The sequence below is a fragment of the Lentinula edodes genome (genome assembly GCF_021015755.1).
Source record: "Lentinula edodes strain Le(Bin) 0899 ss11 chromosome Unknown C8R40scaffold_67, whole genome shotgun sequence".
Lineage (NCBI taxonomy): Eukaryota > Fungi > Basidiomycota > Agaricomycetes > Agaricales > Omphalotaceae > Lentinula > Lentinula edodes.
Window position 1 is genome coordinate 35,659 of NW_025764373.1, and position 22,672 is coordinate 58,330.

Here is a 22,672-nt window from a genome sequence, read left to right on the forward strand (position 1 = left end):
GTTCCACACCTCCCCCACCCCATTCTGCTACCCCCTCGTCTTCTTCGTCTTCCTCCAATGATGCTGGCTCCCCAGCTCCTTCATCAGGAAGCTCGGCTGGGAGCGATATTGTTGCTGATCTCACACCCTTAGCTGACGCCGATGTTAACCTCGGACCTGGCTTGGATGGTGCAACAACCGGAACCGCTGCGGGTCTAGGACTTGGAAAGCTTATTCATCCTGGACACCTCATTGATAGTAAACGCGATGAGGATTGTAATTGTGAAGATGGGCACAATTCTACTAGTACCGGTGCGTACTTACATATGTCTTCTTTATTGAAAATTTATTGACTAGTCTTTCCATCGGGAACAGTATCTTCTACCTGGACTGGCCCTTCCTCTACTCCTTCAGCTGGTACGGCATCTGGTTCACCCTCGTCTAGTGCAGGTTCCAGCTCTCCGTCAGGGTCGGTCAGCACTTGTTCGCCTGGGTCTAGTCCTGCTTTTTCGTCCGGAAGTTCCACTAGCAGCGATATTGTTGCCGATCTTTCTCCTCTGGCTAGTGCTGATGCCGACCTAGGGCTCGGATTGAACAGTGCAGTCACGGGGACCGCTGAAGGTCTCGGATTGGGTGGCATCATCCATTCTGGACACCTCGTCAATGGCAAACGCGAAGAAGACTGTGATGGAAATGGATCAGGATCTAGCTCACATTACACCACCATTCCAGTAACGCCTTCATCTTCTTCACTTTCTCGCACGTCTTGGCCGTCTCCCACTTCTTTACCATCTTCCTCAGCAGGTGATGAACCTTGCCCTGATGACCCTAGCGCTGTCCCAAACCCATCTGGCACCGCAGGAGATGATCTTGTTGTTGACCTTTCGCCATTAGCAAAAGCTGATGTCAACCTTGGACCTGGTCTTGATGGTGCTATTGCTGGCCTTGCCGGTGGTCTGGGATTGGGGCCTATCGTTCATCTAGGTCACCTCGTTAATGAGAAACGTGAAGAAGATTGTGATTGCGAAGATGGACACGGCTCTACTAGTACTAGTACTGGTACGCTATGATGGCTTCGTCACAGAAAATTTGTTTGCTGATATTTTCATGGCACAGGATCTTTCACTACCTGGACTCCACCTTCCGCTACTACATCTCCTAGTGCGGGGTCAGGATCTACCTCATCAGGTAGCTCTTGTCCTTCTGGTTCCGGATCCAATCCTCATCCCGGAAGTTCCTCTGGCAGCGATATTGTTGCTGATCTTTCGCCTCTGGCTAGCGTCGATGTCAACCTAGGGCCTGGATTGGATAGTGCAGTCACAGGAGCTACTGAAGGTCTCGGGTTGGGTGGTATCATCCACTCGGGACATCTTGTTAATGGCAAACGCGACGAAGATTGTGATGGAAATGGATCTGGATTTGGCTCACACTCTATGTCTTCTTCTCCTTCGCCGACCCCTCAATCTTCTTCTTCTACAATCTGGCCGTCTCCTACACATTCGTCGTCTTCTTCCGAAGGCGATGAACCCTGCCCTGATGACTCTGACTCTAGTGCTGTCCCGAAACCATCTGGAAGTGGAAGTTCCACCGGAGATGATCTCGTCGTTGACCTTCTGCCGTTGACAGAAGCTGACGTCAACCTTGGAACCGGTCTAGATGAAGCAGTTGCTGGTCTTGCTGGCGGCGTCGGACTGGGGCCTATCATTCATTTAGGTCACCTCGTTAGCGCGAAGCGCGATCAAGACTGTGACTGTGAAGATGGTAGTGGATCTTCTTCCTCGTACCATCCTCCTCCTCCCAGTCCTTCTACCCCTTCAACTGGAGCCGGATCCGAATCGACATCCACTTGCCCCTCCGGCCCAAAATCTGTTAGTGCTCAGTCGCCCGGAAGCTCCTCTGGCAGCGACATTGTTGCGGACCTTTCGCCTTTGGCCAAGGCCGATGTCAACCTAGGGCCTGGATTAAACAGTGCGACGACGGGAACGGCTCAAGGTCTTGGATTAGGAGAGGTTATATATCCTGGCCACTATGTCAATGGGAAACGCGAAGACTGTGACGGAAACGGTTTGTCTGGGTCGTCTAGTTCCCCTCCTCCTCCTCCTCCGTCTTCTTCTGGCGACGAACCTTGCCCTGATGACTCTGGCCCCGTCCCTTCGACTGGCAGCGGAAACTCATCTGGTAATGACATTGTTGTAGACCTCTCGCCTCTGGCTGAGGCTGATGTCGACCTTGGGCCTGGATTGAACAGTGCTACAACGGGACTGGCTAAAGGTCTAGGAGTGGGACAACTCATCTACCCTGGACATCTCGGTAAACGCTGAACGCGATTGAGATTTATAATTTACTTCACGTATTCTGCTTTGAGATTCCGAATCATCCCCGGTTCTGGTACCTTGGACTCGTTTTCTGAGTGGTTTTCCCTCATGTTCTCCTGTTTTTTTCTTGTAGTTTCTTTGTCGTGTTCTTCCCTTTTGTAAAATTTCTCTGTGTCCATTGTAGAATATCTGACTAGCTAGCTTGCATCGATACTCTTGTGCATGTAATTGAACCAACTTTTACCCTGTGTTAATTCCGTAACGTAGGGCCACTGCGCCGGGGCCACCTAAGTGCTGTAAAAACATATTTGCATTTATGGATTCACCTTCTCCTAGCAAAGGACATTTCTTAGAGACATTGTCACCCCCTCATCTCTTCCCTTTTTGCATTCCGATATATTTATTTTGTAAAATAAATGGGCGTATATAGACATCGTTCAAACAGATTTCTCGTTAGTTGGGTGATCTTGTGCATGTATGTGGCCCGTAGCCAGATTGTTGAGTTTGTCTTCCTGGATATCCAGTTTTCTGACGGAAAGCCAGAAAAGGACCCCACCAACTGTTGATATAATTGCAATAGAACCATAGTTCCAGGTGAGCAAGGGGTCAACAAGCAGAGCTGATAGCAGGTGCGATTAGATGATGCAAGTATTTATCGAGAAACACGTACGCAACCATGCCTCCGAGAGGGCTGAGCCAAGGGCGCTTTGAAAGAAGAACACACTCATTACAAGAGATCGCATGTTCTTCGGGGCTTTCGTGAAAGCATACTCCAGACCCGTAATGGATGCAAAAATCTCAGAGAAGGCAACTAGTACATATCTGAACAACGGAAAAAGTGGAATGTTAGTGGTAAATAATTTATACCAGCCTTAAAGACGTACGATCCAGTTTGTATCCAGACATTGAGTGGCGACACTGATTCACAAGAAAGCGAGTCTGCCATATTACCACAGGGGTCGGTCTGGGAATTCAATATTTAATGACCAAGTAAGAACAAGGTCCCTTGCGCACGCATTGCATACTACTTGCCTTATAGATATAATACTGAACGACGGTGGCCCATATCATCGCAAGAGCTCCAGTGAAAAATCCGGCGGTGATCTTCTTGAGAGCAGTGAAATTGATACCGACACGTTTCAGGAGAGGGAAGAACTGTATGGGGGCAAAGAATTAGAATTGAGAAATTCAAGAAAATAATCAGGCTTACAAGGAGATCGCAGATGGGGATGAAGATGATGAGAGCTAAAGGATCCAAGTTACCCAGGACATCATTCGGTACTCCATGAACGTCCATTGTAGCAGCTTGTGAGATCAGATTGTTCGTTAATTGGTTGTACGACAGCCCTACGCAAGACTATCAAGATTATTGGTCTCGCTTTGAAGGTCCTGGACGCACAATATATAGGATACCAAGTAAAAACGGCGCAAGCTTTCAAGCCACGCTGAACCTCCTCCACCCATTGGTCATCAAAGGTCATCCATTTAGGCTTGTTTGCCACGCGACTGGGTTTCGCTCCTTCCCAGAAATCATCGGTGTTGAAATTGTTCCATAGCTTGACGGGATTCCAACTCCATCTACCTCGTGCAGCAAACGCAAAAAGATGCAATGCAGTCGCAAGTACAGATCCTTCTGGGGGTGATCTTTGATACTTGTTGCGACCTAAGAACATAACGATTGGACAGAGCATGAAAACTGCTGTGGGTAGGGTGTAGGCTAGCCAGAATCCGATATACTTCAAGAGAGGCATGTCAGCAAAAGGAATTACCGCGACTTAATGATAATTCTCGCCTTCTCAGCATAGGTCATGGAAATTTGACCGACCAATGCACCGATGTTTGTGAACAAGTAGAAGTACTGAGGGGGATAAGTATTGATAGGAAAAACTAAGGAAAAAAAGGAGATTTACCATGTAAACTCGGGAAACTGTATACACAGGATCCACAATGACCCGTTCGCCGGATTCAAGAGTACGAATAAACAATTTTTGTTTGCGATATTGTTCCGCAACCAGAGGTGAAATATTAGGTTTGAAAAGTCCTGTACCTAATTTGACCAGCGCCGCATTTGGTAACATACTACCCTCCCTTTAAAGGACAACTCACCAAATCCGGTTACAATCATGCCTATGACAAAACAAGCAGTAGCTCCCTCAGTCTTCTCAATAACACCGGGAACAGCGGACACAATCAGGATAATATGTCCGACGAGGGCAATCATAATCGCCCAAAAGATAGTCTTGTATCTACCCCAATGGGCATCGGCGATGTAAGCGCCTCTGATATAACAAGGAATATGAATAGACGAAATGGGGGGGCACAGAGTGTACGTACAACAGCGGAACAACGTAGGCCCAAAAACTGGAAAAACAGGAGTTAATCGTGGCGAGATTTATATAAACCATTCGAAACTTACCCGTAGAATGTAACAAGGCCACTCGACGCCTGTTGTCCTTTCCCCAATGCACCTGATTGACCATTTCCGCCACCCCCAGCACCAGTGTGTGAACCGTCAGGTAGAGGCTGCTGTATAAAATTTGTCTACGTAATGATTGTTTCAGTACGCTCTGTACGGAATCGTCACTAGATCGGAAGTGTCATACAAATACGACAGAAGCGCCATAATACTAGGAGTGACGAGTAAGTCGTACGTTCATACAGATATAGACTGCTCACCGAAAATCGTTCAGCAAGTTCCACAAAGGCAATCACTGTACACGATATTCATTCTCAGTCGCAGAACATAGGTAGTGTAAATTGGTTCACGCACGATATGAAGCCCATGGAAGGGTATCGGATACCCGCCTAAGGGTGAGCCGTTCTGCTTCTGTGGGGAACTCCAATCCATCATGGATACCATCCGGCTCGAACGACTCTGCACTGGCGACATCCAACTCGGGGTGTTCCTTCTTCATCTCATACTCGTTGTGAGTGACAATATGAGTTGCCACCAGTTCATCGAGCGCATCAGGCTGCAGTCCGGCCATTCTATAAGCGCAGCAGCTCAAGATCTAAAAAGAAGGGGACAAGCAGGCGAAAAGAGAAATTTTCCAAAATGATATACTGGTGCGGGAAGATAAGCCGCACTGATGCACATGCTCCACAACGAAGCATATTATTAGAAGCTCCGGGAAAGAATGAAAGTTGTTATCAAACGTACCTAAATAATGCCAAAGGCACAATATCATTGTATTGAACTCGGTCATACTAATCCGTGCTTCTTTTCTTTATCCCAGCCAGGTGACTGCTGCTTTGCACAAATATCTGCTAACATTCCGACGAGGAAAGAGCCAGGGCGAAGAGGGCGCTGATTTGACAACAGCATAAGTAGACTAAGGTCTGTGTACTGAGGGAGGTGTCAGCAGTTGAGGTCGGACGCTTGATAACGGCCAAATTGAAGGCATCATGAGCACGTAGAAGAGCGCGATATTGATTTTGACGTTATCGCTAGATGTCGTGTGACCTTATTCGTCGTCCTGTCAAAATCACAATTGAGGCCTATAACTAGTATGAGTGCCGATGTGGAATCCCGCCTGAATCTCGCTCGATTTGAAGCTGTTCCAGCAGGTTCCAGCCCGCCCCTCAAAAGATATACTGTGCTGTAATGTTTCGTTGATGAATGAGCGGATGCGCAAGCTAAGGGATGGGGATAATCACCCATCGAATCTCCGCGCGAAATCCAGAAACATGGTGAGTACATCCCGTCCGCTGCTGAGAACTAAGTACATGATTGGTACAGATAATACGGATTCACCAGTTGGACAACCATGGCCAGAGCCTCTACGAGATTTGTTGCTGTTTGTTACTCTGTTGAGCTGCATACGACGAATATCACCACGCGCGAGATAAGTTAAACAATTTCTGTTTATTCCCTCCACGGCAGTGCAGGTCGAGATAGCTTTTATTTTTTCGAACTAGAATCTGCTAGAATATGAGACAGGGTTGTGGAACTTGGGATGCTCTAATTGCTGGTAGGGTTTAAAGGATACTTGAACCTCCACATAACCCAGTCCTTTCTCTCTTGTATTGGAAAGTTCCAGGAAATCCGCGTTCCGGAAGAGAAGCGCTGTAGCGCCAAAATTTAGAAATTGGTCGGTGAGACAAATGAAAATGGAGAGAGGCATGAGCTAACACATATGCAAGTAAGGGAAAACCGTTCAGCGAGATCGAGTTGAATGGACGAGCCACTGGCAATACTTCACCTTATTCCTTTCGTAGTAATATGGCCAACGCAATTAGACCGTGTTCGAACCCCATGTTGTCATGAAATTTGTGAAGTGCAAAAATATTTCTCAATATATTTGGCTCCGTGAAAGCAATTACGACAATAATTGAGCAACTTTCGTTTCTACGTCGCTAGCCGATAGATTATCCAGCTCGACATGCTTCTCTACACCTCTCTCTGGTCGAGCAAAAGTCAGGCAAAGAGTGGTGCCAAGAGAGAAGACGCACCAAATCTTGCGAAAATTCTGGCGGGAGTACCTTTGGCTTCTCTAATTAAGACCGGAAGATCAGGATTGAGGTCTTTAATTGTAGGGTACCGGTTGAGGATGAACTGTCTGATTCATGATTTGGTACAGGTCAAACGTGAACAAAGGGGAAATCATACCGTGTACCAGCTGATGCTGAGCCTGTTTGAGAGCAAAGAATACGAATTTCACGCAAGGCAGGGGGAAACGCCTTGGTGAACGACATGGTGGCAGGAAAACTAAAGGAAGGCGGGGAAACTGGGCTTACATAATCATTGTTGATCTCAACTTGCAACGACCAACACGGGGATTTCTTCACTTGATCATGGACGACCAGCGACAACAAGAGGACTGGGCAAGCGATCGTAGTAACCGTCTCCCATCCTTCACAGAGGTTCTTTCTCGAAGAACCCGACCGCCAGTGGATCTTTTTATGTTTTAGTCCGTTTTGAGCGTTCTTTTTCTGTTGATTAGCAACTTACAGGTCTCTAGTCTCTTCTTACAGCGAGAAGGAGCAGAGGATATCCTTGACTTTTGGCTGGACGTTCAACAACATGAAAACCTGTGTCGTGCATATTTCAAAGATGTTCGTAAGTCTGGTCGCACCATCAAGGAAGATTGGCCGCAATATTGGGACTACGCACGACGGAGAGGGTCCATATATGGCACCGTCGTTGGGCTTAATCCAGATGGGATGCATACGAAACGTAGTACTGCCAGTACGGGAGAACTACTGAGTGAACAGGACAAGCGAAATCTGGCAGCGACAGACGAAAAAGCAGCCGGTCGTTCCACCTCGCCTCGCCTTACACCCGGCATTTCAGAACATACACATATCGCCTCCACATCTCCCAATAATGACCGACCAACAACGCCGTTTTCCTTGTCTGGTCGCACACCCACTCTGTTCAACTTGAAACGCGCTTCTCGCGCACCTACAGTCATCCCACGATCCTCAGCGATCACACGCCAAGACCTTATCGCTTCTGCTGAACGAATATATTTCCGATATCTGTCACCAGCAGGAAACACAGTGAACTCGCAGGAGAATCACGAAATATACCTTCCTCCCTCTCTCCGAATCCATTCCTTCCCACTAAGTTCATCAGCCGAACCGAAATCTCAATCCGAAATGGCTATCATGGCTCAAATTCCTGATATGTTTCATGCACAGAAGGAATACTGTTTCCGTGCAATGGAACAGGATGCGTTTCCTCGTTTCTTGCGAGCGAAGGCTTTCGGAAACCTCACCCCAATATCAGCTCTCGTAAGGCTCATTTTAGGCCTTGTAATTTTATGGATAGGGCTTGCGACAGCATTTTCTCTGGTGTTCCTTGACGTTCAGCCGAAGTCAAAACGTTTCTTCGTGCGTTCATTTTAAGTTTAGTTCTTTGCACGCTATGCTCACGTTACTTATTATAGCTATTCATACCGTTCACATTTGCTGTTCTATTCCTCGTGTCTCATCAATATGAGCTCGATCCTATACTTGTGTTCCTTGGTCAATCCGAAACGACACCCTTCCGTACGCTGCGAATCAAGGAGCCTTACGTGAATAAACTGTTACTAGGTCGTGCGATATGGGTGTCAGTCTTGGTCGCCGCTTTCGTTACTGCCCTCACGTTGATATTTTGGGCTGTACCTGGACATCGACTATAGTACAAGTTCTTGGATATCTACCCGCACTGTATGATTTCCGCGGCGTTGACCAGCATTTCCCTGCCCTTTCACCCACTCTCTTCATCGCTGGTTAACACTATTCATGTAATGACCTTAATGAATCTTGTTTTCGCGTTTACGAACCTTTTTATTCGTTCTGCTATTGTTTTGCAAATCATAATATCATTCCTTCGTCCATCAAACTGGATACCCTCTTCAACATAACCTACTGCACGCTCTTTTGAATTTATTTGTCGCTCTATTTTGTTAACACATGCGTATAATGGGTATCGTTATGATTCGTATCTTTATCAGTTCTATTCCGTAGGTTTGATTCTTGTAGTAGTACTCTTCTACGCGCAGCCTTCACTTTTCGATACTCTTACACTTCGCCATTACGGCGCTTTTCTGGTCCATGTTACGTGTCAGTCGCGTCTCAATGATCGTCGAATTCTCGGATTTCTTTGTCGTGTTCAAACGGTTCTGAATCATGCCTTCCACTTTCTTGCCTTCTACATACATGTCGGTGGATTGATACCAGTATACCCTCCAAAACTGAATTTTATTCCGCCAACAGTCAAATAGAAGCACAACTGTCGTTCCGTTAGTTGGAATTAGTTAGCTGTAATTAGGGGAACGACACTGGAACAACCTTTTTCACGTAGATCTTGGCTCCGAGACATCGGGCTTCAGAATCGCTGCGGCCGCGGTGGCGAAGGGTAACGACAAGAAAATTTCACTCGTCGGCGGCCTTCGTTCACTTGCAGGTTCGTGCAAGATAGAAAAAGATCATCCATCGACACCAATTCAAATGCTTACAGATCTTCATGTTTTATTATCTACTTCGGAGCAAACCGAGTGCAAACAACCTCTCTGGCAGAGTCTCTGCTCCTCTGTCGCAAAACTAAAACGTTTCTGGATTCTTATCGCGCGAAATCGTCGCGAGGTCGTGTACAGCTATCGCTATCACCTCCCGGCGATTTAACTGTGTTCCCGTGAATGAGAAAAATGGCTGAGGTCAACTCCTACATAGGCTTTATTTGACTTTAACCTCAATCGACGAGCGCTAACGCTCATTCTCCAGAATGAGGACTGCGCTTTGGATAACGACGTTTGTCAATCTCTGTTATCTTCTCTTATTGTTGACCCACATGCGTATCTCCAAGTCCTCCTGGACTCGATCTTACCTTCCTAACGTTCCTGTCCTAATTTCCATTTCCAAATGCGAAAAGGCAACATGGTACATCAGTTGCATAACAGCAGTGCCGAATGGGTTCTGATCTGTGATAATATCGCCCCAGCGTTGTCAACAGTAATTCGTATGTGGGGTATATGATGATTGCTCCTTTATAGGAGAGTGCGAACACTGAAATTGAGAGAATGAATAAGTTTCCCTGCCCATGAGCTCGAGCCTCTTTCGAACACTTCCTAGTAAACCTTTCCTTACCACTCCTTTGACTTACTCCTTGGCTCTCCTTGTCCTTACTATGTACATGTGGTGCGCGCAGGATCTAGAGCGGAGTGAGTACTTTTCCCCGGTATCCTGGACCATGCCAGGTAATCATTAATCATTTCCTTCAACAATTGACCTTCATGACTTAGTAGTAAGCTATTGACATTACCTATATCGTACTATAGCCCCATTGATTAATGTAATGAAGTTAGGTATTACTTTAGACATTCTTGCAATCGTCAACGACGGAACCTTCAAAGCTTCAATCCCAATATCTGAGTGCTGAAGCGCTGAGCGCTGAGGACCTCTAACCTTTTGAGTGGCCCAGTAGAATCGGCGAGATCGCCGACCATGCAAATCATTATTCCCATATATAGCTAGCATAGGCACCGATATCGATCACGGCTGTATTTCCGAATTTCAATATTTCCATTCCTGGATGCCTTAAAGTTATCTCCCTCTGTTTGCTTTCTCTCTATGAGTTGTCTTGAGCGATGTCCTCCCAAAACGAAGCGTCTACCAGTTTTCACTCATTTCCTCAAATGTCGCACCAAGAAAAGACGGATATCAGGCGTGTACAAGGCCAGGTTTGAAAATCCAAAATTCTCCATTCAAAACGGACCAATCGTTCTGATGATTCCTCACTGCAGATATCTTGCGCTGAGTGTCGTAGGTTCGTTAATCTCCAAGTTTTTGCTGGCATATAACCGGTCATTGAACGATTCTACCTAACAGATTAAAACTCAGATGCGACAAGAAGGTAACGATCTTTGAACGCGTCATTATTCACAAGTCTAAAATTGAAACATCGAAACAGATACCCTGCAGCTCGTGCGTCAGAAGGGGATGTGTTTCGCTCTGTCCAACTAAAGCCTTAGCTACTGCGCCAACGAAACGGTATGCTCTACGCAGGTTTACTCACGACGACTGTCTTTTCTTATGCATCCATTACTCAGAATCATAACATCCGATACAACTGCCTTGCATAAGAAGATTCGGGCCATGAATCAGCATATCGGAAAGCTAGAAGATGCACTTTCAACCCTGCAAGCGACTGTTTCATCTGAACCACACCCTCTCCTTGCCGGAGCCCCGCGTCTTCCAAAGATAGAGCAACGGACAAATAGCTTCTCTGACGATTGGAAAACAGTAGAAATTGTCGACGCACTCGGAACGTTGTCCCTCGGTAAAGAGGTCGGCGATGCAAGATACCTTGGGCGTTCGGCCGTGTCAGAAGTTGGTGATTTTTGCACCAATGGGATAATGCATATAAGTTGACCCGTTCTCAAACAGAGTCTACTAGAAGGTAGCCCTGAAATACAGGGCGTAACGGACGAAGACGATTTCATTCCTACTCATGAAATTGCACAGCTCGTGAATTCGTTCCCGTTTGCACCTGACAGTATCTGGGATGTTGAAAGCTCCATGAAGTTGATACTCTCTTATCTTCCGGAAAGAGAGCGTGCTTGGGCTCTTGCTGAACAATTCCTAACCCACAACTTCTGGTATATTCGCACGGTTTCAAGGGAAGAGCTCTTTGACGAGCTGCTGACTCCTATCTATCAATTTTCATCCTTCCTGGACGACGCGGGCTTTACAGACTTAGAGAACACTGTTCCTTTACCTCCCACGCGTCTCGCCGTTTTATTCATTTGTCTTGCTCTTGGATCCCTGGCAGACCTCAGCACGCCAATGTACAGTACTGAATCAGCCCTTTTCTTCAACCTTAGCCGTGCAACCCTGGCACTCCATCCGGTCCTCGTCTCGCCAGACCTAGCCTCCATACAAGCTCTCACATTGATTGGGTCTTACTATGGTACCGGGGGCCCGAACTATAGCATAGAAGCTACTTGGGTATGTTTGACATTCGCGGCTAAGCTAACTCATAGTGTGAGTCAGTCGATTGAATAAGGTCTTGCAGCTACTGACATGCACTAGCTCGGACTACGTTCGTTTCCATCTTCGCTCAAGAAAGCCTCTAAATCGTGCTGACTGATCTTGTCTTGCAGATCGTGAAAGCCCAAGATGGGGTTTGGATGATAAAACGATTCAACGACGACGGGCGATATTTTGGGAGTTGTACACGTTCGATGGACTCATTGTATGTATCGTCGTGATGCTTGAAGGTCATGCTTACAGTTTCCACGTAGAGCCTAGACTTAGGCAGACCGCCGTCTCTCTTTACAGCCCATAGTGATACGCCGTTACCATTCGATGACGATGATGGCGTCGATGATCAAGGGAACCCGGAGCCGGGATGTGAGTGCGTTTCATCTCGTTCATTATCTCAATTCTTGATACAAATCCAACTCAGTCCACCGTTGGCGAATGACTTTCAGCAGGGATGTCATGACTGCCATTTCCAACGTCACTCTTTCACCCGGTATGCCTGATTACCAAACCATCCTTGACCTCGACCGGCTTGTGCGGGAGCATCCCCTCCCCCAGAAATATGACCCATTACGTTCTCTGTCCAATGCGGTTGAGAAGGGTTTTACTAGTGGCGAAGAAGGCGGTGGATACGAAGTATGGTTGATGACCTTGAAGGGTCACCATCTTAACCAGTTCAGAGCAGTAGGTAAGCCCTAGCATTGCCTTACATGTCGTCTATTTAAATGTGCGACTTCCCAGTGGTTATGCATGTACATCGGGCTTTCTTTGCGCAGGCTCTCCTGCAGTCCCCGTCTGACCCATTGGGGACTGTTTACGCACCGTCGTTTCTCGCCGCTTATCAGATTGCCTCGACAATGGTCCACCTGAATGTCAAGAATTTTTACAAGTATCCCAACGTGCTTTCCAGGTATTGGGAGATTTGGACCGGCCGTAAGTACTGTCAGTGTACCTTTAACACCACCTCCCATACTAATGCGCTTTATAGTCCTCAGTGCTGGTGTCAGTTTTCTTAGTTTCACATCAGTTTTCATATTCTTATCAAATAGCAGATAATTCTCGGACTGATTGTTGCAAGATCACCTTCAAATCCCATCGCGGCCGACGCTTATGAAGAGCTGGAGCTCGCGGTGGACCTCTTCAAAATGGGTGCTCCCAAATCTGACAAAGCCAGACGTAGTCTAGTACGTACAATCTGCTCAGAAGTTTGAAACGAAACTTATTTTGTTCGACTCGGGGCTGCTCAATAGAACGTGTTGCTTCGAATGTATGAAAAGGCAACCAAGGCATACGTATCAACAACCTCTCCGGGAAATACTGCGATGGGAAGATTGAACGTGGTTCGAGAAGATGCGGACGCCCTGCATACGTTGGAAACATTTGCAGGTTACACAAAACTTTTAATGAAGAAGATGAGGTCTTCAAGAAGAACTCCAGACACTCAGAGAAATGAATTTCCGGAAGCGTCTGGGCAGTATCAATCGGATACATCTGACTCTGAAATGTTCCCTTCTTCAGAACATGTAACACAATCCACTCTCGAATCCCGCTATTCTTTCCCTTTCTCGTCTCCTTCGTCATCCTCTTCGTCATATCCATCCCCATCTTCTGCTGCCGGCCAATCTAACGACCCTATTCCACTTTGGCAATCTCCCACTGACCTACCGGTCGACCGACCTGGATTTATTAGCAATACTTCTAAATCATCGTCTAGCGGGGCTTCCTCGTACAGCTCTCAATCGTACACATCTGGGATCTCATCATTCAGATATGGTCCGGGCACATCGCGAGACGTACCACCTGCTGCTGGTCAGTATCATCCGCCTACACGGTCCACTACCCAACGTGAGTACTGGAATGACAACCAGGATCAACTTACACCATTACCCGTACATCATAGAGGTGGCTATGATGCAAAGCCTTCCTGGGTGTCAACCCAAGCACAAGGATCAGATCCCTATTTTGAATCCGGAACGAGTCAAAGCAGGGGGCATATGAAACAAGGTCCTTTCAGTCAATCACCACCAAGCCAAACCCCTTTCGCAGTAACTCCTCTCATGATGTCGGTGGATGCACAATGGGTGGAATTGATGCGAGACGAGGGTGTTTACGGTCCAAGGTAGCCTATGTTTCCTCGTCCGCTCCCAGCACCTCATCGTGAATAATCCGTGAGTTCTCTGTACATTAATGTATGCAATCTTTTGGTGTATAAGTAGTTGGCAATTATGTGTATGTAGTAATAGGTAGATTCATAGCCTGGCCCCGCCCGGGGGTGTAGTCCTAATAAGGTAGCCGGTCTCGATAATCAAACATCGAGGAAGAGTTCATGAATGAGTTCAAGTTCGTCATCTTGAATTTTCGGTGTCAGAAATTTCACCATCGTCATATACGTAGCATACCACGGTGCCGCGACATAATTTAAGAAACATGCCGTGCGACGTACCAGAATCCAAACGAACGTTATGAAAGCCTTTGGCTAGAATATAATGGAGACATATTTATGTAGTTGAAAAATGCGGAGTCTGCTCTAAAACTCGGCACTTGCCGGTATCCCGCTGTTCATTGGCGCTTAGCCTACCTTCGATTGTAACCATGGCAGAACAACTAGTGAGTCTGTCTTCGTCTGGTAATTCTAATATTCACTGACCGGAATATCCAGTCTGAAGGTAAACCTTTGCGTCATGTTCAATTAGATAGGAACTAAAATTGAATCCCTCTCTTCTCGAATCTCAGAGCAAATATCTGGTGCGTAGTCCATTCAATCGTCCTACGTTGACTCCCTGACTTTCATGCCCAGAGTTCAAGGAAGCATTCTCCTTGTTCGACAAAGGTTTGCTCTTGGTGTTGGACGTGCACATTTGGAGCTCATCATATCGGCTTGGCATTTGTATCTACAGACGGAGATGGCACGATAACCACGAAAGAGCTCGGAACTGTTATGCGGTCATTAGGGCAAAATCCTACTGAAGCTGAACTTCAAGAAATGGTCAATGAAGTCGATGTGGACGGAGACGGTACCATCGATTTTCCAGAGTTTCTGTCGATGATGGCGCGTAAGATGAAGGACATCGATAGCGAAGAGGAAATCAAGGAAGCGTTCAGGGTTTTCGATAAGGATGGTAATGGCTTCATTAGCGCCGCTGAGTTAAGACACGTAATGACGAACCTTGGTATGTCGCGCTCGCTTTCTTCTGCAATGTTTAAATGCGTTACTTTCACAGGTGAAAAGTTAACTGAAGAAGAAGTGGATGAAATGATGAGAGAGGCAGATCAGGATGGAAATGGAACCATTGACTACAATGGTGCGATACAACTCCAGTTTACTGTGGCTGGGTCTAACCTGAGTTTTCTTATTTTAGAATTCGTAAACGTGAATACTTTCTTCAGTACGCTGATATAGATAATCATTCTAACTACCATCTCCCCAGATCATGTTATCAAAGTAAACCTTCGCGTCCGCTGGGCTTCGAAGTTGTAAAGCTACAATATGCACGACTGTCAGTCAATCCGTCTCAAATAATTCGATTCTGTATTACGTAGGTAATATCATCATGCTCTAAAAGCTCTTGCAAGTAGTCACCAACTCAACCGTGGTCACTGGTGTGCCAACCATGGTTTCATCGTTCTATAAGCTCATTTGGTTTCAAGCTCACTACAGCTCGTGGGGTAAAGTGCCATCTTCTTAATATGTGGTCCTGGGCCAATCACACTTGTGACTATTAGCAACATGGCAACGCTATTTATGCATCCGACTTTCCATCGACTTTGGTGTAAATAAGAACTTGCACGGGGCAACCATTCGATGTCAACTGACCCGCTTCTACATTTGGGTTCACCTGAAGAGACATTTATCTCACGTTCTGCATCCTTTCTTCCCATCTCGCCATGTCCCTTGAAAGCCTACAGGGAAACAGAACACTCGATATTCTCTACAAAGCCGAGCAAGGAGGCTATGGTGTCCTAGCACAAGTCTGGTACATAGATTTCCCTTCCATCAAGAAAAATCTATCTAATCCTAATCTATTCCAGCTATGACGCTCAATCGGTCATCGCCCTTGTCCGTTCCGCAGAACGAATGGCCAGCCCAGCAATGATTATGCTGTTCCCTGTTACGCTGGCATACGGAAAAGGTCCTTTCCTTCAGTTTTGCCTATCCATGTAAATATCAACCTCTGATCCTTGCGATTTGACGTTGTTCAAGAAGTTTGTTACGCATTCCTAGAGCACATCAAGCGGCTGTGCCGATCGCGGTCCACTTGGACCATGCAACCGACCCAGAGCATCTCGAACTCGCATTGAGTTTAGCTGAAAAAGGAATTGCTTTTGATAGTATCATGGTCGATGCTAGTCATGCGGAGGTGTGTTTTTGTTCCTCTGAAATATCCTGCTTTGACAATCATTTCCGTTCATACATGACGGAAGCTTGCTATTCGTGGAGCATGATTACTCACTATCAACCTCCATTCAGACTGACGAGGAGAATATCGCTCTTGCTCGGCCTTACATCGACCGTGCAAGGAAGTATGGGATCGCGGTCGAAGTTGAGTTGGGTCGACTCGAAGGAGGTGAAGCCGGGTTGAGGATGATTTCAGATGCGAAATTGACAAATCAAAAGAATGCGGATATGTTCATGAAAGGGTGCGTATAGCATGCTCTTCCGTGTATCTATGAAAAAACTGGCGCTGACATACATACATTGTACTCTTCATTTCAGAACTGGTGCTGTGATCTTAGCACCAAGTATTGGAAATCTGCACGGCTCATATCTCAAACCACCAAACTTCAGGCAGGACATGTACGTATTCTAGTCTGACTACTGACGAAACAATTCGCCCTCATGCTCCTTCGTTCTGTGCCCTGATCTAAACAGCATTCAAAACCTGCGTACCACGTTCAAAGGACGGGGGATCCCATTATGTCTTCATGGCACAGATGAACTACCAGACGAGCTGTTCCGCGAGTGTATCGCTAGTGGCATGAGCAAGGTACCCTTTATACGAGCCATATGATACTGCCTGATGACACTCACTCGTACTAACTGGTTCTCTTCTCTCCTTGCAGTTCAACATCAATTCATGGGCGAGAGATCCTTATCTGAAAACATTTACCTCCGCTTTGCAGGCAGGAAGACCGCTTCCTGACGCAATCGAGGAAGCGACAGAGATGTTTGCGACAGTGTGTGATAGATTCATTACGCTGTTTGGGTCTGCAGGGAAGGCATGAGGTAGCCAGAGAATTACATTGAAAGCCTTGACTAGCAAACTTTATCCCATTGTGCCGATCAGGAGCGATTAGGAATAAATTCGTCCCAGATGGTTGTGTTCGAAGCTACAAATCCCGACCTCGATCGCCTTCTGAAAGCTTTGACGTGGAAACTGCGTATATTAACGCAAGTGATGGCAATGGCACTTCACGAAAACCACTGATAAATAAGATTGGGGCTGAGTGAAATTCAAGTGGAAGTACTGCAATGTGCAATGCAAGGGCAGTGAGCTAGTATTGAGTGCCAGTGTCCCGTTTTGCCTTCGTTCTTCGAATTACATATGTTCAACGTTCCACAATCGGCTGTTTGGACTTGAGTGCAGGTTAAGAGATTACGTTCGTCATACTTTGACTTGTGCAATAGAGAAGGGATTGCACTTAGTGATTCCTATAGTACTTCACAGCGAAAGCAAGTATTCCTAGTCAAAACTGAAGCATTTGATTGTAGTGCTAGATAATGAGAAGCCAACCAACGAATCGACGTGAATTATTCAAACACATATTTTCTTTGAAACACCTGGCCAATTGTCATCTTTCAGTTCGAAATAACGAGTTGAACACCTGAGCGCTGAGCGCTTGAGCAGTGAGAGCAGGTAAAAGAAGCGGTGGAAAGCAGTGACTCCATCAATCCTGATTGTATGTAGGCGGTGCTATCCATACGACCATTTCTTCTTATAAGCCACCACCAGGCTTTTCCCAGTCTCCATTGAAGGTTAACGTCCATCGTTTATCGACATTGTTGAACCCGCAATTGCTCCACACTCATACATCTAACTTGGTGACTGGTGACCAGGTGAGCCATCGGACCAGTTATCCTGCCGACTTTTATAATTTTTGAGTCTAAACCATCTCCAGGCAAATCAACTATAGCCTTATATCCAACCTCCACTTTCAAGGGAAGAATTATAAAACAATGGCCTCCGATCAGTTGGTATGTGTCTACGTTTTGCATGTCACTTGACGGGTTATTTACTTCCTCGTATAGAGCGAAGGCAAGTTTTCGGGATCTGACTTATGATGAGTTGCCTGGATTGACTTTATGGATTACGATGTCCAGAGCAAATTAACGGTATGAATGGATTTCAATTGCATGTTTACTTGGAAGGCCGACTGGATTAATCGCTCTTAGAATTCAAGGAGGCCTTTTCCTTGTTTGATAAAGGCAAGCCCAGTCCTCAACTCACATCCATATCCGAACATCTAACACCAATCTTCCCACTTCCATTTTTTGACCTTCTACACATCTTCAGATGGCGACGGTACCATCACCACCCTCGAACTCGGCACCGTCATGCGTTCCCTAGGACAAAACCCTACCGATGCAGAGCTGCAGGATATGATCAACGAGGTCGACGTAGACGGTAACGGGACGATCGATTTCAAGGAATTTTTGTCCATGATGGCGAAAAAGTTCAAGGATACAGATAGCGAAGAGGAAATCAGACAGGCGTTCCAGGTATTCGATAAGGACGGGAACGGGACGATCAGCGCGAAGGAATTGAAGGCCGTTATGGAGAGTTTAGGTGCGTTGCTCGGCCTGCTAAAATGGATAATCGCGATTTCTGATCGTGATGTGTTCGTTGATCTAGGTGAGAAATTGAGCGATAAAGAGGTGGATGCTATGATCCAAGAAGCGGACCTAGATGGCGATGGATGCATCAACTATCAGGGTAAGCCTTTATCTCTGTGATTCTCGTAACGTCTCAGTCGGCTGAAACAATCCTTAAATCTCTTTTTTCTGCACTTTGCAGAGTTCGTCAACGTACGCCCTTTCCATCGATCGTATAACACGTTCTGATCTCGTTTTCCATAGATGATGCTCAGCAAATGAAGAAGGGGTCCGATCTCTGCGTCCGCTGTATTTTTCATTCGTATAATTATGACAATTTAACCAACACAAAAATCTGTTCAACCTGTACTGAATGTACTTAAGATTCACAGTTTATGTACTCTGCTTTTTCGGATTGCAATAATAATAATTGGACAATCATGATTCAATCGAAGGTATGCTTGACGCTCGTCGCTTATGCATGTAGGCAGACTGAGGCAGACTGAGATTTGCATGCATAATGCATTGACATACGACTCCGACGTCCCTTGGCATGAGATCTGATTCTGAACGCGAACTTCAAGTCACATGATCTCTATGAGTCACCAATAGCGCCCACTGTCATGGTGTCAAACTCAGTGCCATTAGTTCCACACTGGTTCCACAGTCCCCTCCACTATCATTATGGTGAATGACAAACTTGCAGAATTTAACGGTATCAAGCCAAACTTCACTCTTGAAGAAGGAGAGGAGAAGGTAATTCAGCCGAAATTCGTGTGAGCACTAGGTTCCCTATCTTATCGTCCCGCTTCGAGTTGCGTGGTTCGTGGATCCTGATCTATCTCTGCTCTAGAACTTTGAAGTTTACGGTAAAGCGAAACTCTGAGCATTTTTATTGGTATGAACATTTACCGATTTTATAGAGTAAATTGATATTGATATAGTGTTAACACATAGCACCTGCCCGGTACGTCTCTTCGAATCATTAATCACGCGACTATCCATAATGTGTCGCGTACTATTGTGCATTCTCCTATCAAATAGGCATGGAGAAACCAGGTGCGCTTTGCTACACGTGTGACCCCTTCGTATACTTATTACTGTGACGTAGATTGGCACTCCAGTAAACGCACGCACATGCAAACATCTTATATCACTACTCGGTGAACAATACGAAGAGGCTCGGCTTGAATATATGAATCCTGGTGGTCCCCCACTGAAAGGACTGCCCGTGCGCAAGCCACGAGCACAAAACTCTAAGAATCACTCCAACCAGAAATTACCTTCCAACCCGTCGCCGGACTCTTCTGGATCTCAGAAAAAAGTACTTGGAGCGACGTTAACTTCAAAATCAACCAAACCGACTTCTGTACCGAGCTCTAAACCTTTTTCGACATCAGCTGCCCCCCAAAACGCGAAACCATCTAGCTCAAGCCTCTTGAAGGTGATAAAAGGCAAGGTACAGGCCAAGAAGAGGGAGAAAAGGGGTAAGAAGAAGAAGAACGATGATGATGATAGTATGGAAGTAGATGATGACGAAAACAATATGGACGATATTGGCGACCTGGATGACGACGTCGACATGGATGAAGATGAAAACGATGATGAGGACGAGGATGTAAAGCCCACCAAGCAGTCTGTTGTTCCTTCCAAAAGGCCTAAGAAGCGAGCAAAGGAAGACTCGGAAATTGAGGGCGAAGAGGAAGAGGCAGAGAATAACCCAAACAAACGCCCGAAAAAACCCTCGGCATCACATAAAGGAAAATCCCCTGAAAAGAAACCCAACAAGGGCAACGAAGCCATCTCTGAGACTGAAGATGATAGTGATTCCAATCAAGAGGATAATAATAAGAAGAGTACCTTGGTTAAGGGGAAGGGGAAAAAGATATCCAATCAGAAGCCAGCACCGCCAAAAGCAAAGGTTCGTTCGAATCACCACGTACGGTCTCGCTTGATAAGTCACTGATCCTGTCTCTCATTTTTGCCCTCCGCCTTCTCTTGCTATTCATGCCAGGCGCCCGCAAAGGCAATCTCCAAGCCATCATCCAGGAAGCGCACCAGAAAAGATGAATCCGAAACCGATGACGATGATGCCAACGATTCTGACAATCAAGCGGACAGAAAGACACCCTCGACCTCGAAGAAACTCGCTCCCAAAGGCAAACCTGCCTCCAAACGACAGAAAGTTGAGGAAGAAGAAGAAGGAGACGAGCCAGAGGATAATGACGAGAGGGACGACGATGAAGAAGAAGAAGGAGATGATGATGACGGTGGCGACGAGCTGGCTTCAATCAAAGGAATCAAACCTAATGTTTTGATGGAGGATGGTGAAGAGATGGAAGTACAATCTCAAACGAGGTTCGTTTGTTTGTTTCTTCTTCCCCTACTATATCTGGTAAACAATTCATGCGATTGTGTTAGTTCGTCGACGTACAAGGTAAAACGAACCTGGGATCATTATTACTGGTAAGCTTTTCTTTGTGATGGACATGTTCTGTCTTTTGGTCGCTGATTATCATCTGCAGTACCTGTCCTGTAAGTGTAATCAGTCATTTGACTTGCTTCCTGGACTCAGTTCTCTTTTCCGGAAGGCTTGGAGGAACCAAGTAAGTTTGCTTGTGTAATCATTCGATAGTCATCCTGATTCGAGCCTTTCTAGCCTTCTGTCCCTGTCAACGCGCGTAGCTGTAAACATTTGATATCTCTTCTCGGCGAGAAATACGAAGCTGCGCGTATCAAACTAAAGAATCCAGATGGAGCCGCTTTACGGGCTCCGAAGTCAAGAAAAAAGTCTTCAAAGAAAGGAAAAAACACAGGGGATGACGATGACAATGGAGGTTCAAGCAAAACGGACGTTGCTGTTCTCCTAGCAAATTCATGGGACGTTGACAAGGGTCCGGATCCGACTGGGTGGTGGGTTTCCGAGAAGTTGGATGGAGTTCGGTGAGTATTTAATTAATATGACGATCTTTTGTTCATATCCAATTATCCCTTCACAGAACATTTTACGATGGAAAACGCATGTACAGTCGTCTCGGAAATCCATTCACTCCTCCTCAATGGTTCTTGGATAGTCAGTTTTTTTCTTCTTTTCGTACTCACGTCACACACTTACCTGTTATTGCAGAACTTCCCAAAGACGTGACTCTCGATGGAGAACTCTTCGGTGGGCGAGGAGAGTTCCAGAATACCGTGTCCATTGTTAAAACAATGAATTCACCTCATTGGAAGGGGATAACTTTTCATGTATGTTCGATCAATCCACTTTTTGAATACTCCATATGTCTCCTTCGTCTCTGACGCAGCTGTCATCAGATATTTGACATACCATCCCTTTCCACTCAACCATTTGAAGCGCGCTTAGAACATCTCAAAAAGCTTTTCGCACCTGGCACCGGATCATATGCGTCTGACAAGGTCATCATTGTCGAACAAGAAAAAGCCAAAAGCCGAAAACATGTCCTAGATAAACTCAAAGAGATTGAGTCTCTAGGTGGGGAGGGTTTGATGTTGAGAAAACCGGGATCGTTATATGAAGGGAAGAGATCCAGTACGTTGCTGAAGATCAAGGTTAGTAAAATCACCAGATCTTTTCTTCGTTGCGCTTTGTGAAACTTGTTTTCTCGTTTTATAGTCATTTTACGACGCCGAGGCAGTAGTAACTGGCTACAAACCTGGCAAAGGACGAAATGCCGGTGTCACTGGAGCGCTGAAGTGTAAGATGGCTTCCGGAAAGGTAAATTCATATTGATCCAATCGACCTGAACTTTGAGCTCACTCTGGTTCCTTGGCAGACATTCGACGTCGGAAGCGGTCTGAATGACAAGCAACGTAAAAGTCCCCCCAAAATCGGCTCGATTATTGTGTATAGGTTTCAAGAACTCACCAAGGACGGTGTTCCGAGGTACGGTCTATTGTTTCCGGATTCGGGAGTAAAAGGAATTCATACATCTCCCCTTCGTCGTTTTTCGTCCTAGATTCCCTACTTATTTAGGAGAAGCCGCTGATAAGACCAAGCCCAAAGACGCTGTAGTCCCAGATCATCGAAAAGCTGGGGCGAAGAAATTCGATGCACCAAGTGAATGAAGCACTGGTT

The 22,672-nt window shown here is 46.1% G+C and overlaps 10 protein-coding genes across 10 annotated transcripts; 8 read left to right on the top strand and 2 right to left on the bottom strand.

The window, feature by feature from the left end:
• The first annotated feature begins 1,041 nt into the window (after positions 1-1,041).
• Positions 1,042-2,615, top strand: C8R40DRAFT_819896 (uncharacterized protein). The gene is made up of 2 exons (XM_046236333.1): positions 1,042-1,061; positions 1,386-2,615. The coding sequence occupies exon 2, from the start codon at positions 1,413-1,415 to the stop codon at positions 2,298-2,300; it is 888 nt and encodes a 295-aa protein (XP_046079661.1). The 5' UTR covers positions 1,042-1,061; positions 1,386-1,412; the 3' UTR covers positions 2,301-2,615.
• A 116-nt stretch (positions 2,616-2,731) lies between these two features.
• Positions 2,732-5,209, bottom strand: C8R40DRAFT_1163925 (PTR2-domain-containing protein; the record flags this gene model as incomplete). Its single annotated transcript, XM_046230425.1, has 14 exons — positions 2,732-2,913; positions 2,965-3,116; positions 3,179-3,258; positions 3,327-3,449; positions 3,505-3,641; positions 3,694-4,030; positions 4,087-4,152; positions 4,205-4,341; positions 4,401-4,573; positions 4,629-4,655; positions 4,711-4,835; positions 4,898-4,921; positions 4,971-5,005; positions 5,065-5,209. 14 exons carry the CDS (start codon positions 5,207-5,209, stop codon positions 2,732-2,734), a joined length of 1,743 nt encoding a protein of 580 aa, XP_046079662.1.
• Positions 5,210-6,613: 1,404 nt separating this feature from the next.
• Positions 6,614-6,989, bottom strand: C8R40DRAFT_1163926 (thioredoxin-like protein; the record flags this gene model as incomplete). The annotated part of the gene is made up of 3 exons (XM_046230426.1): positions 6,614-6,696; positions 6,747-6,853; positions 6,904-6,989. The coding sequence occupies 3 exons, from the start codon at positions 6,987-6,989 to the stop codon at positions 6,614-6,616; spliced, it is 276 nt and encodes a 91-aa protein (XP_046079663.1).
• A 99-nt stretch (positions 6,990-7,088) lies between these two features.
• On the top strand, positions 7,089-8,422 carry C8R40DRAFT_1061608 (RGS domain-containing protein; the record flags this gene model as incomplete). The annotated part of the gene is made up of 3 exons (XM_046225433.1): positions 7,089-7,204; positions 7,256-8,129; positions 8,186-8,422. 3 exons carry the CDS (start codon positions 7,089-7,091, stop codon positions 8,420-8,422), a joined length of 1,227 nt encoding a protein of 408 aa, XP_046079664.1.
• Positions 8,423-10,335: 1,913 nt separating this feature from the next.
• Positions 10,336-14,277, top strand: C8R40DRAFT_1134417 (fungal-specific transcription factor domain-containing protein). Its single transcript, XM_046229302.1, has 15 exons — positions 10,336-10,462; positions 10,526-10,548; positions 10,611-10,635; positions 10,693-10,772; positions 10,832-11,111; positions 11,169-11,765; positions 11,814-11,823; positions 11,885-11,976; positions 12,026-12,134; positions 12,190-12,453; positions 12,507-12,698; positions 12,754-12,767; positions 12,818-12,949; positions 13,016-14,109; positions 14,160-14,277. Exons 1-14 carry the CDS (start codon positions 10,370-10,372, stop codon positions 13,886-13,888), a joined length of 2,784 nt encoding a protein of 927 aa, XP_046079665.1. The 5' UTR covers positions 10,336-10,369; the 3' UTR covers positions 13,889-14,109; positions 14,160-14,277.
• A 14-nt stretch (positions 14,278-14,291) lies between these two features.
• Positions 14,292-15,431, top strand: C8R40DRAFT_1134420 (calmodulin). The gene is made up of 8 exons (XM_046229303.1): positions 14,292-14,372; positions 14,425-14,431; positions 14,499-14,510; positions 14,563-14,595; positions 14,663-14,935; positions 14,987-15,067; positions 15,125-15,135; positions 15,194-15,431. The coding sequence occupies exons 1-8, from the start codon at positions 14,358-14,360 to the stop codon at positions 15,209-15,211; spliced, it is 450 nt and encodes a 149-aa protein (XP_046079666.1). The 5' UTR covers positions 14,292-14,357; the 3' UTR covers positions 15,212-15,431.
• Positions 15,432-15,438: 7 nt separating this feature from the next.
• On the top strand, positions 15,439-16,988 carry C8R40DRAFT_1221457 (ketose-bisphosphate aldolase; the record flags this gene model as incomplete). Its single annotated transcript, XM_046233264.1, has 7 exons — positions 15,439-15,739; positions 15,795-15,923; positions 15,988-16,123; positions 16,234-16,403; positions 16,480-16,560; positions 16,636-16,750; positions 16,827-16,988. The coding sequence occupies exons 1-7, from the start codon at positions 15,651-15,653 to the stop codon at positions 16,986-16,988; spliced, it is 882 nt and encodes a 293-aa protein (XP_046079667.1). The 5' UTR covers positions 15,439-15,650.
• Positions 16,989-18,166: 1,178 nt separating this feature from the next.
• C8R40DRAFT_1134429 (uncharacterized protein) lies at positions 18,167-19,123 on the top strand. The gene has a single exon (XM_046229304.1). The coding sequence runs from the start codon at positions 18,319-18,321 to the stop codon at positions 18,715-18,717; it is 399 nt and encodes a 132-aa protein (XP_046079668.1). The 5' UTR covers positions 18,167-18,318; the 3' UTR covers positions 18,718-19,123.
• Positions 19,124-19,195: 72 nt separating this feature from the next.
• On the top strand, positions 19,196-21,042 carry C8R40DRAFT_820419 (uncharacterized protein). The gene is made up of 5 exons (XM_046236334.1): positions 19,196-19,352; positions 19,430-19,474; positions 19,534-19,543; positions 19,621-19,635; positions 19,688-21,042. The coding sequence occupies exons 1-5, from the start codon at positions 19,261-19,263 to the stop codon at positions 20,540-20,542; spliced, it is 1,017 nt and encodes a 338-aa protein (XP_046079669.1). The 5' UTR covers positions 19,196-19,260; the 3' UTR covers positions 20,543-21,042.
• On the top strand, positions 20,894-22,662 carry C8R40DRAFT_1061627 (uncharacterized protein; the record flags this gene model as incomplete). The annotated part of the gene is made up of 11 exons (XM_046225435.1): positions 20,894-20,934; positions 20,998-21,042; positions 21,102-21,111; positions 21,168-21,182; positions 21,236-21,519; positions 21,576-21,649; positions 21,704-21,822; positions 21,892-22,146; positions 22,211-22,312; positions 22,371-22,480; positions 22,554-22,662. 11 exons carry the CDS (start codon positions 20,894-20,896, stop codon positions 22,660-22,662), a joined length of 1,164 nt encoding a protein of 387 aa, XP_046079670.1.
• Between the last annotated feature and the right edge of the window lie 10 nt (positions 22,663-22,672).